We start from the raw sequence: 12108 nt of genomic DNA on the forward strand, positions 1-12108 counted from the left end.
ATAAGAATAAATTAAGTGAAGTGTTACTGTTTAAAAGAATGCATTGTGTTAGTTAATTAAACATTGATTGAGTCCTCCCAGTGTAGACCAGAGTTGTAATCAAGACCTCATCCTTGTCCTCACCGGGCTTACCATCCTCCCACGGAAGAGCGGGTCTTGCATTTTTCTTTGTGGTGGGTTGAGTTTGAGTTTCAAATGCTAGCATCAGGCTTCTTTTTCTCCCTCCTTTTTCCTCCTCCTCATTTTTTGTTTGTTTGTTTGAACTGCCCTCAGGGTAGGTCATTCCATCCCCCCAAAAATTGTCCTCTTCATTCCCTTGTATAATTTTTAATGGTGGTAATAGTTCTATGTAATCTTTTTGAGTTTAAACAGTTACAGCACATGTTATTTCATTTATTTTTCAAAACAATCCTGTAAGGCAGGTTATTAGTTCCTATTTTTCAGATTAAAAAGAAACGCCTCAAAGTACTTGAGACTTTTTCAGCCCTGGTCATTTTGTCAGGTGTCCTGTGCCCTCTGTCTTATGCTGTGTGCCTCTTCTCTAGGTGTGGCTTAGGGAAGGAGTACTGTCTTGGTTGAGACATTGGTAAGGTGGGTGGCCTTTCTTCTAATAAACCTTGTTACTGTTAGTCAACAACGTGAAATATAGAAATGTAACTGATATCTTGCTTTTATGATTACTTTTGGAAACCTAGATTGGGCTGGTGCAAGAATTTAAGACCCCTCCTTTTTTACATTAAAGAGGCAGTGTAGCAAAATGGAAGAAGAATGGGCTTGGACCCCTAGTTGCCTAGTCATTATGCCTCTGTACCTCCTAGCTATGTGTCTTGGGGCAGATTACATAATCTCTTTGTACTTTGGTTTCCTTAAATATAAAACAGGGCTCATAATTATATTTATTTAATAGGGTTGTTGTGATGATTAAATGAATTAACATATGCTAAGTCCTTTGAGTAGTCTCTGCCACAAATTAAGTGCTTAGTTATATATTAGCAATTATTTTAAAAAAACACTCAGATATACTGTCATTATAAATGTCCAGGGCACATTTAGAAAATATATATTTATATGTTGTGCCACAAAGAACATTGTAATGACTCTAGTAAAGCCGAATTCTTTGGGAGCTTCTAATTAAAGGTGGTGGCTTGAAGGCACATTAAAAAAATCTCTGCTCCTTTCCTAAAGTAAACATGCAAAATACAGAGGAGAAGATTAAAGAATTTGAAATACCTCTGAGGGTGAGGGCAGAGTCTGGAGGTTGAAAATACCAGGACTAAGTAAAGACTCATGTTAGAAACTGTTGGAGCCCCAGATTCCCTCCCCAGTGTGGGCATGAAGTGATTACCGCTCGCCCAGTTCCCCCAGCAGAATAGAGGTTCATGCTGGTGAAATTCAACTGAGAGCTTCCAGACTTGGGGCACCAGGTTGGGATAAGACAGGGATTATGTGGTTGTGAGTCAGATTTTTCATTAGGGCCCAGTCGCCTCCTCCCTTGTGTCATTTTCTATAGGTCTTTCCTTCTGTCCAGACAGTCCTTAGAGTGGAATCTAACTGGGTAGTATAAGTCTGATTGCAGCATTCAGGGCTTCAAATGGGAAAAGGAGACTTGAAGTCTCATCATTCTTATATAAAATGCCAGCCAGAATAAAGTCTCTCACTGAGGTATGGAGGGCTCCAGGAGGGGTAGATGACCTGCTAAGTGTGAACGGGAGCCCTGTACCTTGTCTGTAGGGTTGGGCTGAATTGTTGGTAGACATGTAGAAAACTAAACAAGCCAAGCAAATGAGATAGTCTCTAGTTTCAGGATAAACATGGAGTGAACACAAAAATTAATGTAATCACCATACATCATATTACTCAGTTGTGAAAAATATTTACGTAAGTGTAATAAACACTGATTTGACCAAAATCAGTTAGCAAAACTATATACTATAACGTTGTGCAAAGATGGGAGGAAGAAAAACATTGTGGAAGAGGTGGTATAAGATTGTATTTTTCATAGGAGTTAATGTCTAAAATTTAGAAAAATCAAGGAATAATATTACATAAAAAGCTGGTGGTAAATTCTGGAAGAAATAACTAAAAGAATTGAAGGTGAATGCTTTTAGAAGGCATGGAAAGAGTAAGGCAGGGGATTCCTATATTTTTGTGTGTGTGATACGCCTCATAGTATTTTTTTACTTTTAAAACTGTATGTGTATTGTTTTGTTAAATACAATTTCCGCGCCCCTACTCCCGGATGGCTCCGTCCTCTGTTTGCTCAATGTTTTTGCTCATTGTTCATGCTCATTATCTGCTCATTGTTTTTTTCTTCTTTGCTGTTTGTCTGTTTTGTCTTTTGGGAAGCATGAGAATGGAACCTAGAACCTCCGATGTAGGAGGTGGGAGCTCAACTGCTTAAGCCATGTCTACTCCCACAATTTTAGTTTAAGCATTTACAGACCTCTAATTGTAGTGCAGTAAATTTTAAAAATTAGGAAATTAGGAATGTACACAGTTTTTTTCTCCAAATGTAGTTGATACAGTATTTGGGGAATTAAAAAATAAAGAAATAACATTTTTTACTGTGATTCTAATAATGTTCATCGACATAATTTTTATTAAGCAACTTGAACTTTGTTGTTTTATTCAAGATAACCTACAGAGAGCTGAAGCTATTGCAGTGTGAGGCAAGTTGGATAGCATTTTGTCAGTGCAAGTCTCTTCTGCAGTTGATGAACGATTTAGAGAAGAATGCATTAATAATATATTCTAAACTGAAGCAGATATGTAGAGACCATGGACACACTTGTGTTGAAGAAGCTGAATTAACTTCTAAATTGTCAGACTGTGTGTCTTTTCAAGATGTGTGGCAGTCTCTGAAGTTTTTGAAGGATATTGGTGTGGTGATGTACGAGAAGGCCTGTGTCTTTCCTTATGACCTCTACCAGGCTGAAAGAAGCATCGCCTCTTCAGTAAGTGACCTGATGAAGAGACCTCCATGGCTTTTACATGTAGATGTGAAAGAGGTACTTACATCTATTCACATTGCGAAAGTTGAGAATTCAAGAAGTGAGGAGACACTGAATGAAAATAAACCCAATGAAACAAGGTTAGAAAATTCTGCAAGCCTTCTGGATGCACAGGACGATGATGATCCTATCAGGAATAACGGTGAAAACGAAGTTAATGTGGAAACAAGTGAAATTCAACTAGATCAGGACCAGGTGGCTGCTTTGGAAATGATCTGTTCTAATGCTGTGACAATCATAAGTGGGAAAGGTGGTTGTGGAAAGACCACAATTGTTAGCCATCTTTTTAAGTATATAGAGCAGTTGGAAGAAAGAGAAGTTAAAAAGGCTTGTGAAGATTTTGAGCAAGATCAAGATGTGCCAGAGGAATGGGTCACCTTTATTGAACAAAGCCAACCAAAGGTGGACAAAGCTGTTGAAGTTTTACTTACAGCACCCACGGGGAAAGCAGCTGGCTTGCTGAGGCAGAAAACTGGTCTTCATGCTTATACGCTATGTCAGGTAAAGCTTTTTACATTTTTCTGTATATAAAATATTTGCCTTAAAAACAAACCTTATTTTAGAGAGTTTAAGTTTTTTTCCCTCGTATAATGACAGCTAATTGATAATTTTTGAGTGTCTGCTGGGCCCTGTCTTGTAGTAGCTAATAGTGTGGATCAATGCTATTCAAAACAGCCAATAAATTGTTATTGGTCTGCACTGAGAAAGGAGCAAGTGCCAGAAAGTAAATCATTGCACTGCTTCCTTCATTGAGAAAATCTTATTCTTAAAAAAAAAAAAAAAGCTGAAATATAGTATATGTTTAATAAGGTCATTAATTTAGATTCTGGCACAAGCCCTATTTCTCATTAGGAATGGTTACAAACATGTATTTCACAGACCTCACTTTGAGTAGTATTGGAGATAGAAGGAAAAGCCTTAAACTTTTTTAGAATCAAGGCTCCATGAGAGTGAAGACATTATGCATTTGATTTAGTTCTTTATTTCCTCCGTCCAGAGCAACCTGGCAAATAATAGTATTAATAGTATTAAAAATTTCAAATGTTTAATATTTTTGAAAAAATGGTTTTGGCTGTAATGAAGCGTCATCAAGTTTTAGACTTCTAAAGAGTTGGAGAGTTTCCCTCAGCCCTAGCATTGATAAGGAGCTTGATAGTTGGAAGATTTATGAAGGAAAGAACAGTAGATTTAGGTGAGGAGGAGGGCATTTTATTTAGGGGAAAGGACTTTCCTAAGACATTGAAAAGAATGATTATAGTGTTTATAAAGGATTTTGAGGTGACTTCCTTGATTGAAATGAAAGCTGTGTATTGCAGAATAATGGAAATTAAACTTGGCTTGGACAGGGACTTTTTGCTTTTAAAGTTTGTAAAGTATTTTGACACTATCTCATTAAATCCTTGACAAACTTGTAAGTGATACTATATTATCTCCATTTTTACAGAAGAGCCAGCTGAATTTTAGGCTGTTAATAAGTTGTCCAACATCTCAGTTAGGTGCAGAACTGGGACTTGAATTCAGATTTCTGACGTCTGAGCTTGTTGCTCTTTCTACAACAAAGAAGCTTAAATTTGATTTACTAGGGAGCCGCTTCGGCTCCTAAGGAAGAGAGTAAAATGAAGGAAACAGTTTTAAGGAAGAGTACATAGGGTCTTGGAACCATGAGCCACCTCAGAATAGTGCCAGTTACTTATAATTTGTCAGATGAGTGAATTGAGGCCTGGAGAAATTGAGCGGCTTGCCCGAGATCATATAGCTCCTTGGTGACAGAGGCATTTAGTCAATTCATGTTTTTTGCACTGTGCCTTCATGTCCAATTAGTGTGCAAGATTGAATTAGAATGGGGCGACTACAGAGAGATCATTCCTAAGTTTCATATTATGTACCAGCTCTGATCAATTGGTAGTATCTTCATTTAGGCTCAGGAAAGAGCTCCAGGGCACAAGTTAGCACTGAGGTGGTACTTAGGCCACTTCTTAGTCTCATGCTAGGGTTGCCAGATTTAGCAACTAAAATTTGAATAATTTTTAGTATATCTCAAATGTTATATGGGATATATTTATACTAAAAATTATTTTTTGTTTATCTGAAACTCAAATTCAGCTGGGTGCCTTGTATTTTATCTGGCAATGCTCTATTTGGCTAGTGTAGGGGAACCTGACGTTAAGGCTATTGGAGTGATCTAGGTGCTCATAAATGGGGCCTGTTTGGAGTAGGGAGCAGTAAAAATATAGTAGGAAGTGTCAGACAGGCATTCCTAAGGTAACTAATTGCATATATACAATAAAAGAAAGGAAACCATAGGTATTAGACATTCCAGATGTTCTATTGTGAGACAAGTCTACTGAGAATGGGGCTTTTATTGAAGAGGATTAATGCATTTGGGTGGGAAATATAAAAGCTTTACCTTTTTTTTTTTTTAAGGGGATCGGACCCCGGACCTTGTATATGGGAAGCTGGTGCTCAACCACCAAGCCACTTTAGCTTCCCTGAGTTGGTTTTTTGTTTGTTTTGCTTGTGGTTTGTTTTTGTTTTTTTGAGGAGGTACTGGGAACTGAATGTGGGACCTCCCATGTGGGAGGCGGGAGCTCAGCCGCTTGAGCCACATCTGCTCCCAAAAGCTTTATTTTTAGATATGCTAAATCTAGTTGCAGTAAAAAAATTTAAATGAAGATATGGTATACCATTTAAAAATATGTATAAACATATGTTTCTACACTTAGAAACATTTCTGGCATCATATACATCAAAATGTTTAACATTCCCTGGCTGTAACTTTACAAATAATTGTTTTCCTTAGCTGTATTTGAAGATAGTAAATATATTGCCTCTGTAATGAATAATTTTGGTATTTTGTTGTTGTTGGTGGTGATGGTTTTTAAATGCTGAGGAGGTAAGGAAGTTTAGAATACTAGACCGAGAAAGTATTTTCATAGTTAGGTTGGTAAGGCAGCCTTCATTTCCTGAGTAGAGTAAGATAATTGGGAGAGGAGGAAGGCTTAAGTGATTAGGATATCTCAGAATGCCAAGAGAAGGTTTATTTGGGAATAGAAAAGAAAAGGGGGCTTTCTCTGGTCAAGAATGATGAGAGAAGTGTTGAAATTTTTTAAATTAAAAATACTAAGCACATGTTAGGAAGCAGTTGTTTTTTGTTTGTAAACTATTTAATCTTTTTTTTTTTTTTTAAGATTTATTTATTTATTTCTTCTCTCCCCCGCCCCAGTTGTCTGTTCTCTGTGTCTATTTGCTGTGTTCTTTGTCCACTTCTGTTGTCAGCGGCATGGAAATCTGTTTCTTTTGGTTGCGTCATCTTGTTGTGTTAGCTCCCCGTGTGTGCGGCGCCATTCCTGGGCAGGCTGCACTTTCTTTCCCACTGGGCGGCTCTCCTTAACGGGGTGCACTGCTTGCACGGGGGACACCCCTGCGTGGCATGGCACTCCTTTCTCACATCAGCACTGCGTATGAGCCAGCTCCACACAGGTCAAGGAGGCCCGGGGCTTGAACCGTGGACCTCCCATGTGGTAGACGGACGCCCTAACCACTGGGCCAAGTCCGCTTCCCTAGTTAATCTTTTTTTAAAACAATTCACTTGATCTATTTTTTCTGTGTATTCATCACTATACATTTTGTGTTCTCTAATTCCTTAGCCTTTTCCATATGCTTCTGTCCCTATTTCCCATAGATTGAATTTTGTTTTAAAATAACATACTCTTTAAATGTTTTAAACCTGAATTTAGAAATGCCATACTTTGCTTGTAGGTCAATTACAGTTTCTATATTTGGGAGAAAAAAGTGAAGAAAAAGAAAGTGCCATGGAAATTTTCTTCAGTTAAAGTTCTGGTTGTGGATGAAGGGAGTTTGGTATCCGTAAGAATCTTCAAATCTGTTTTAAATTTATTGTGTAAGCACTCCAAACTTTCCAAACTTATTGTCCTTGGTAAGTTGAAATATTGCTGGAATTACAATGTTTAGTTCAAAGCCTTGTGGTTAATAGATTGTTTGCACCTTTTTACTGTTTTAATGTCCGTTCAAAAGGTGGGAAACTTCTCTGAGCCCATACCAAAGCTATTCTGAGGTAGAACTGACCACTCTTGGGTTCTGATCATCTTTGGTGGCTCTTTGTTTTGGCCAGAATCTTAGCAGGCTAGAATATGAATGAAATAAAGTTGGAAGGGTTACTGATTAAACACCTGAATGATGGCTATTAAAATAGGAAAAATGTTATGGACTCAGGAAATCAGGATGCAGGTCATTTGAAATGGTAAAAAGTGTAAACTATAGACCATTTAGAAGTAATTTAAGCTAATACCTCAAGTTCGACTTCACCAGCCTCTTAATTCCCTCCCAATTCTGATGAGATTCAGTTACATTGTATTGGGTAATAGTGATCTGTGGACTATATGATTTAACGGGGAAAAAATTGTACTTTGAAATCAAATTGTATGTGAATAATGCTTTAAAGTAATTTGAGGATATTTTTATTAGCAGTTAGTTCTATCCAGCATTCTTTCAGTTGCCACCTAGTAAATACATTTCTTATCTCTAGGGTTTGTTTGTTTATTTTTTAAAGCAAAGGCTTTTTAATAGAGAAAGCATTATCCGATGCTGGAATTTATCCATTATCCAAGTGCATTTGGTTTATCTTATATACTTATGTGTTTGAGGCCATAGAATTTTTCCATGTTCAGTAAGACATTGAGCAGGACTGAACAAGTGATTAAATCCTAGATATCTAAGGCCTGTTTATATTACATGTTGGCTAAAGGTATGCACCTAAACAGTTCACTTGTGGTTATATGTGTGAAAAAAGTTCAATTCAGATTTTGCTACCTTACTGCATTATCACTTTAAAAAAAAAATATTATACTGTTTAATTTGAAAGTTCTGTTTTCTTAAATGTCTTTAAAGACTTATGTTCTAAAGTAATTAAAAAAATTTTTTTTTGCCTCTTTTCTCTGTTAGAGTAAGTCTTTTAATTGTAATATACTGGTGAGGAGAAATAAAAATAAAAAAAAAAAAATTTTTTTTTTAGCGCCCCAGTTACCTAAATCCTACTGTCACTAATTTCTGCTTCCTTTTAGGTGATATTAGACAGCTACCTAGCATTGAGCCTGGTAACTTGCTGAAGGATCTTTTTGAGACTCTTAAATCAAGAAATTGTGCTATTGAGCTCAAAACGAACCATAGAGCAGAATCTCAGCTAATTGTGGACAATGCTACAAGGTATAGCATGACTAAGCTTTTGTATTTCTCTCTGCTGTACTAGAAATAAAAGGTGAATATATATATTAGCTTTTGATTTAGGGTGATTCAGTGATATGTATTTACTCTATTCATTTAGCAAACCTAGTCTATCCTGTAGGTATGTAACTTTTCCCCAAAGTTAAAAAAATATTTTTCACTACTGGCCCAGAATAACTTATTATTAAAATTTAAGAATGGTTGTTTTATGGATTTTTTTTTCTAATTTAAAAAAGTGTTTGCATATATATGTATGTATTTATAAAGATTAAAATTGTGTCAAGCTTAGGGGTTGGAATAAGCTCAAGGTGAACAAAGACTTGGAAATGACTTCTCTTGAGTTCAAGGGAGAAATAGGGAAGAAATTTCCCCTAATTTCTAAGAGTGAAATGTGGCGTTTGCCTCCTTGGTGAAGGCTGGTGGTAGCTATAGCCATGATACCATCTTCAAATAGAAAGGAATCTTTCTCTCTTCCCTTAGTCTTTGTGTGAGTCTTTGGAGTGCTCCTCTGTAGGCTTAGGAATTTGGTTACTGCATAATCCATAGATCAGAAAATCACAATTATTATTATTTTTTGACATTTATTTAATATTAAAGCCTGTAAGTATAATGGGATCTTGGTATACTAAGAAACAGTTCTGTTCATCGGACTGAAATTTATTTTTGTTTTTGATTCTCTTTTACAAGATGTATTTTTTTGTTGCGCGAACATCTCCTTGGTTGGATATCCGTAGACGCTAGATCATTCAGAACCCATTTTTTCCATCCTTTTGTCTAATCTGGACAGGATAGAAGGAGTAGAGGAAGAATAAAAGATTTATTTTTTATTTATTTACCACCCCCCCGCCTTGCGGCTTGTTCATTGTCTGCTCTCTGTGTCCACTTGCTGCGTGTTCTTCTGTGTGCATGCCTCCCTTTGTTGGGTCATCTTGCTGTGCCAGCTCTATGCTGGGCGGGCTGTCAGCTCTCTGCGGGCACAGGCCAGCCTGCCTTCACAAGAAGGCTCTGGGACACGAACCCAGGGCCTCCCATATGGTAGACAGGAGCCCAATCGATTGCACCACAGCCACTTCCCTATATTCTTTTCTTGTAGCCTTTCTGGTCCTACTTAAAGGCTAGTTCATTTTTGAGATGTTGGTAGATGATTGGATCATTTTATTTTATTTTTAAAAAATATTTGTTTATTTATTTTTGGGGGAGGTACCGGGGAATGAACCTGGGACCTCATGCATGGGGGACAGCACTTAATCACTGAGCTACATCCACACCCTATTGGGTCATTTTAAAGTCCAGAAGTTTTGGAACAATGTAGAACACATTAGATTTCTTGGAACCTAGTTTTATCTTAGACTCAGGAATTTCTTTTAGTATCCCTTTCAGTATAATTTGGGCCAAGCTGTGCTCCTTTTCATCATTTCTTCTTAATCATCTTCACCAAATATTTATTGACTTCAAAGGGTTCTTATGATATGCCAGTAAAAAGCACCTAGAGATAGAAGTGTGGTACAGGTTCTGGGTTAGATGCAAAAATCCATGATAATTCTCAGGACCCAAAAAGCTTAATCTAGGACATTTCCAGCAGGGACAGCCTTCTTCCCTCTCTTTTCCTCCCTTTCAACCCCCATTTAGGAAGTGTTGAAGGTGACACTGTAGGGTTCCACATCTGAAAACCAGCCTGTGTTAGGTCTGTTTAGCAAGTCAGTTTTCTTCCAAATAGCCAAGGAGAGTGTCTTTTATGACAAGGCACCTGTACCTTCCTCTGTTTTCTGATGTATTTACTAGTTTTGGAAAAATATGAGAACAAAAGAAAAATGAGGAGGGAATAGGTGCAAAGAGAAGATGTAGATACTTGGTTCAGTCAGGAAGATGGGGCCATAAATACAGTATACACAGAAAAAAGGAGAAAAGCAAGTATGGTGTAAACACGGAAAAGTCTCTAAAGAGTCTACCCTAATTTAAATAGTAAAGGGGTGGCCAAATGGGTCCAGACTGTCCTCCCAGCAGACCCCCTGCTTTCCACGCTGTGGTCTTGGGCAACCCACTAAACTTGACTGAGCCTCATATTCCTCCCCTGTGGATTGAGGATCTTCTCTACCTTGTATGGAGACAAGTGGTGAAGTTCTCATGATGGTGCTCAGCACGTTCTTTGATAACGTCTTCTGATGCTTTTCCTTTCTTGTACTTTGTGGGAATAGGGAACTGATTCCCAAGTGTAGTACCATAACATTATGGTCTAACTAATTCTTATTATAAAACTCATTTACTATTTATGATGCCTATCTAGGTGACCTTTTCCCTTTATTTATTATCTGTTAAGAGATACTGATTTTTGTGATGAAATTAACTTTGATCACTTATGAAGATGCAGTTTTGGATGGTAATGTTTTTGGTATATGCATTTTATCTTTATTCAAGAATCTCAAGACGTCAGTTTCCACAATTTGATGCAGAGCTGAATATCTCTGATGACCCAACATTCCCCATCTCAATTCAAGATAAGACATTTATTTTTATCAGACTACCAGAAGATGCAGTTTCACAGAGTTCTCAGTCATATAAAAGTAGTTATCATCCTCGTAAGTATAAACTCCTGTAGTATATAAAGTTAAGATGTTTCAGTTTTGTAATTTAGTTATTAAATTACTAGTTACAATTTTATTTGACTGTAAAGATAAATACTGCTAAAAAAAATAATTGCGCTGTGGAGTGGATATGGCGCAAGCCATCGAACTCCTACCTCCTACATGGGAGGTCCCAGATTTGGTTCCTAGTGCTTCCTGAAAAAAAACCAAAAACCAACAACAAGCAAAACCAAATGAAAAAACCAACTCAGGGAAGCTGATGTGGCTCAGTGGTTGGGTACTGGCTTCCCACATATGAGGTCCCAGGTTCAATTCCCAGCCCCTGTACCTCAAAAAAAAAAAAAGCACTGAAAATAATTTATTAATTATCAAAAGCAGATTACCCTAGAACTTTGTAAAAAGTAAATTCTTGTCATGTAGTAGGGCTCAGTAAACAATTTAAGTGAATGAATGGATGTAGATCATTTAGTTTAAAATGAAGCAAACCCCACTAATCCAAGTTCATTCAGGAGGAAGCAAGCCTTAATTAATAATATTTTCTTTTTGTTTTTGTTTTTATTGTTTGTTTTTGTTTTTACAGCAATTCGAAAGCAAATATGTTCATTATTTTGAGTGCACTTAGGAAACAGAAGTAGTTGGGCTATCAAAGCGTAGCCAAGTTGATTTCCTGATAGTTTTGTTTCATAGAATGGACAAGTGCACTTCTAACTGTGGGTATTAGGATGGCAAGGTGACAGTGTTGAGAAAGAGCGTGGGCCAGGCAGTCTTCTCTCTTTTTTGTATGACACGTGTCACATCACTTAACCATTGTGGGGATTTGTAATGACACGGCCTCAAGGAGCTGTTGTGAGGGCTGAGGGGATTCGTCAGTTATGAGTACTATATAAATGTTAATTTTTTGTGAATAATAGATATTAGTAAATGATCGGTTACAAATGAATTTATTTAAATAGGTTAAACTTCTGTCATCCATATTTGCATTATAAGTTTGTTTAGCAAACTTTTTAAAAATAGTGTTACGGTTTACTCAAAATTGAGTTAGTGAAGATTTAAACTATTATTATTGAGGATTTATTTTAGTTTCCACAATTCTCAAGAGAATATCCTCATTTTCTCATTTTCACTCTGTATGTGAAATTAAGTGAAATATAATTTCCTTCCTTTGTGGCTTTCACCAGCCTCACTCCCCTTAGGTTAGTGTTCATTCACATGTTACAGTATTCTTTTATTTTTAATAAATGTGATCATATACTATATAGTGTTCTATAACATGC

The 12108-nt window shown here is 36.9% G+C and overlaps 1 protein-coding gene across 3 annotated transcripts in view; it reads left to right on the plus strand.

Moving 5' to 3' along the window:
• Positions 1 to 12108, plus strand: part of HELB (DNA helicase B) — a 42281-nt gene that overhangs the window by 8420 nt on the left and 21753 nt on the right. For all 3 annotated transcript variants that reach the window (XM_012529212.4, XM_012529214.3, XM_012529213.4), the window contains exons 4-7: positions 2634 to 3512; positions 6771 to 6948; positions 8093 to 8234; positions 10668 to 10828. In XM_012529212.4, the coding sequence (XP_012384666.2) occupies positions 2634 to 3512; positions 6771 to 6948; positions 8093 to 8234; positions 10668 to 10828 (1360 nt within the window). The remainder of the gene's footprint in view (positions 1 to 2633; positions 3513 to 6770; positions 6949 to 8092; positions 8235 to 10667; positions 10829 to 12108) is intronic.

This window comes from Dasypus novemcinctus, chromosome 12 (assembly GCF_030445035.2).
Source record: "Dasypus novemcinctus isolate mDasNov1 chromosome 12, mDasNov1.1.hap2, whole genome shotgun sequence".
NCBI classification, from domain to species: domain Eukaryota; kingdom Metazoa; phylum Chordata; class Mammalia; order Cingulata; family Dasypodidae; genus Dasypus; species Dasypus novemcinctus.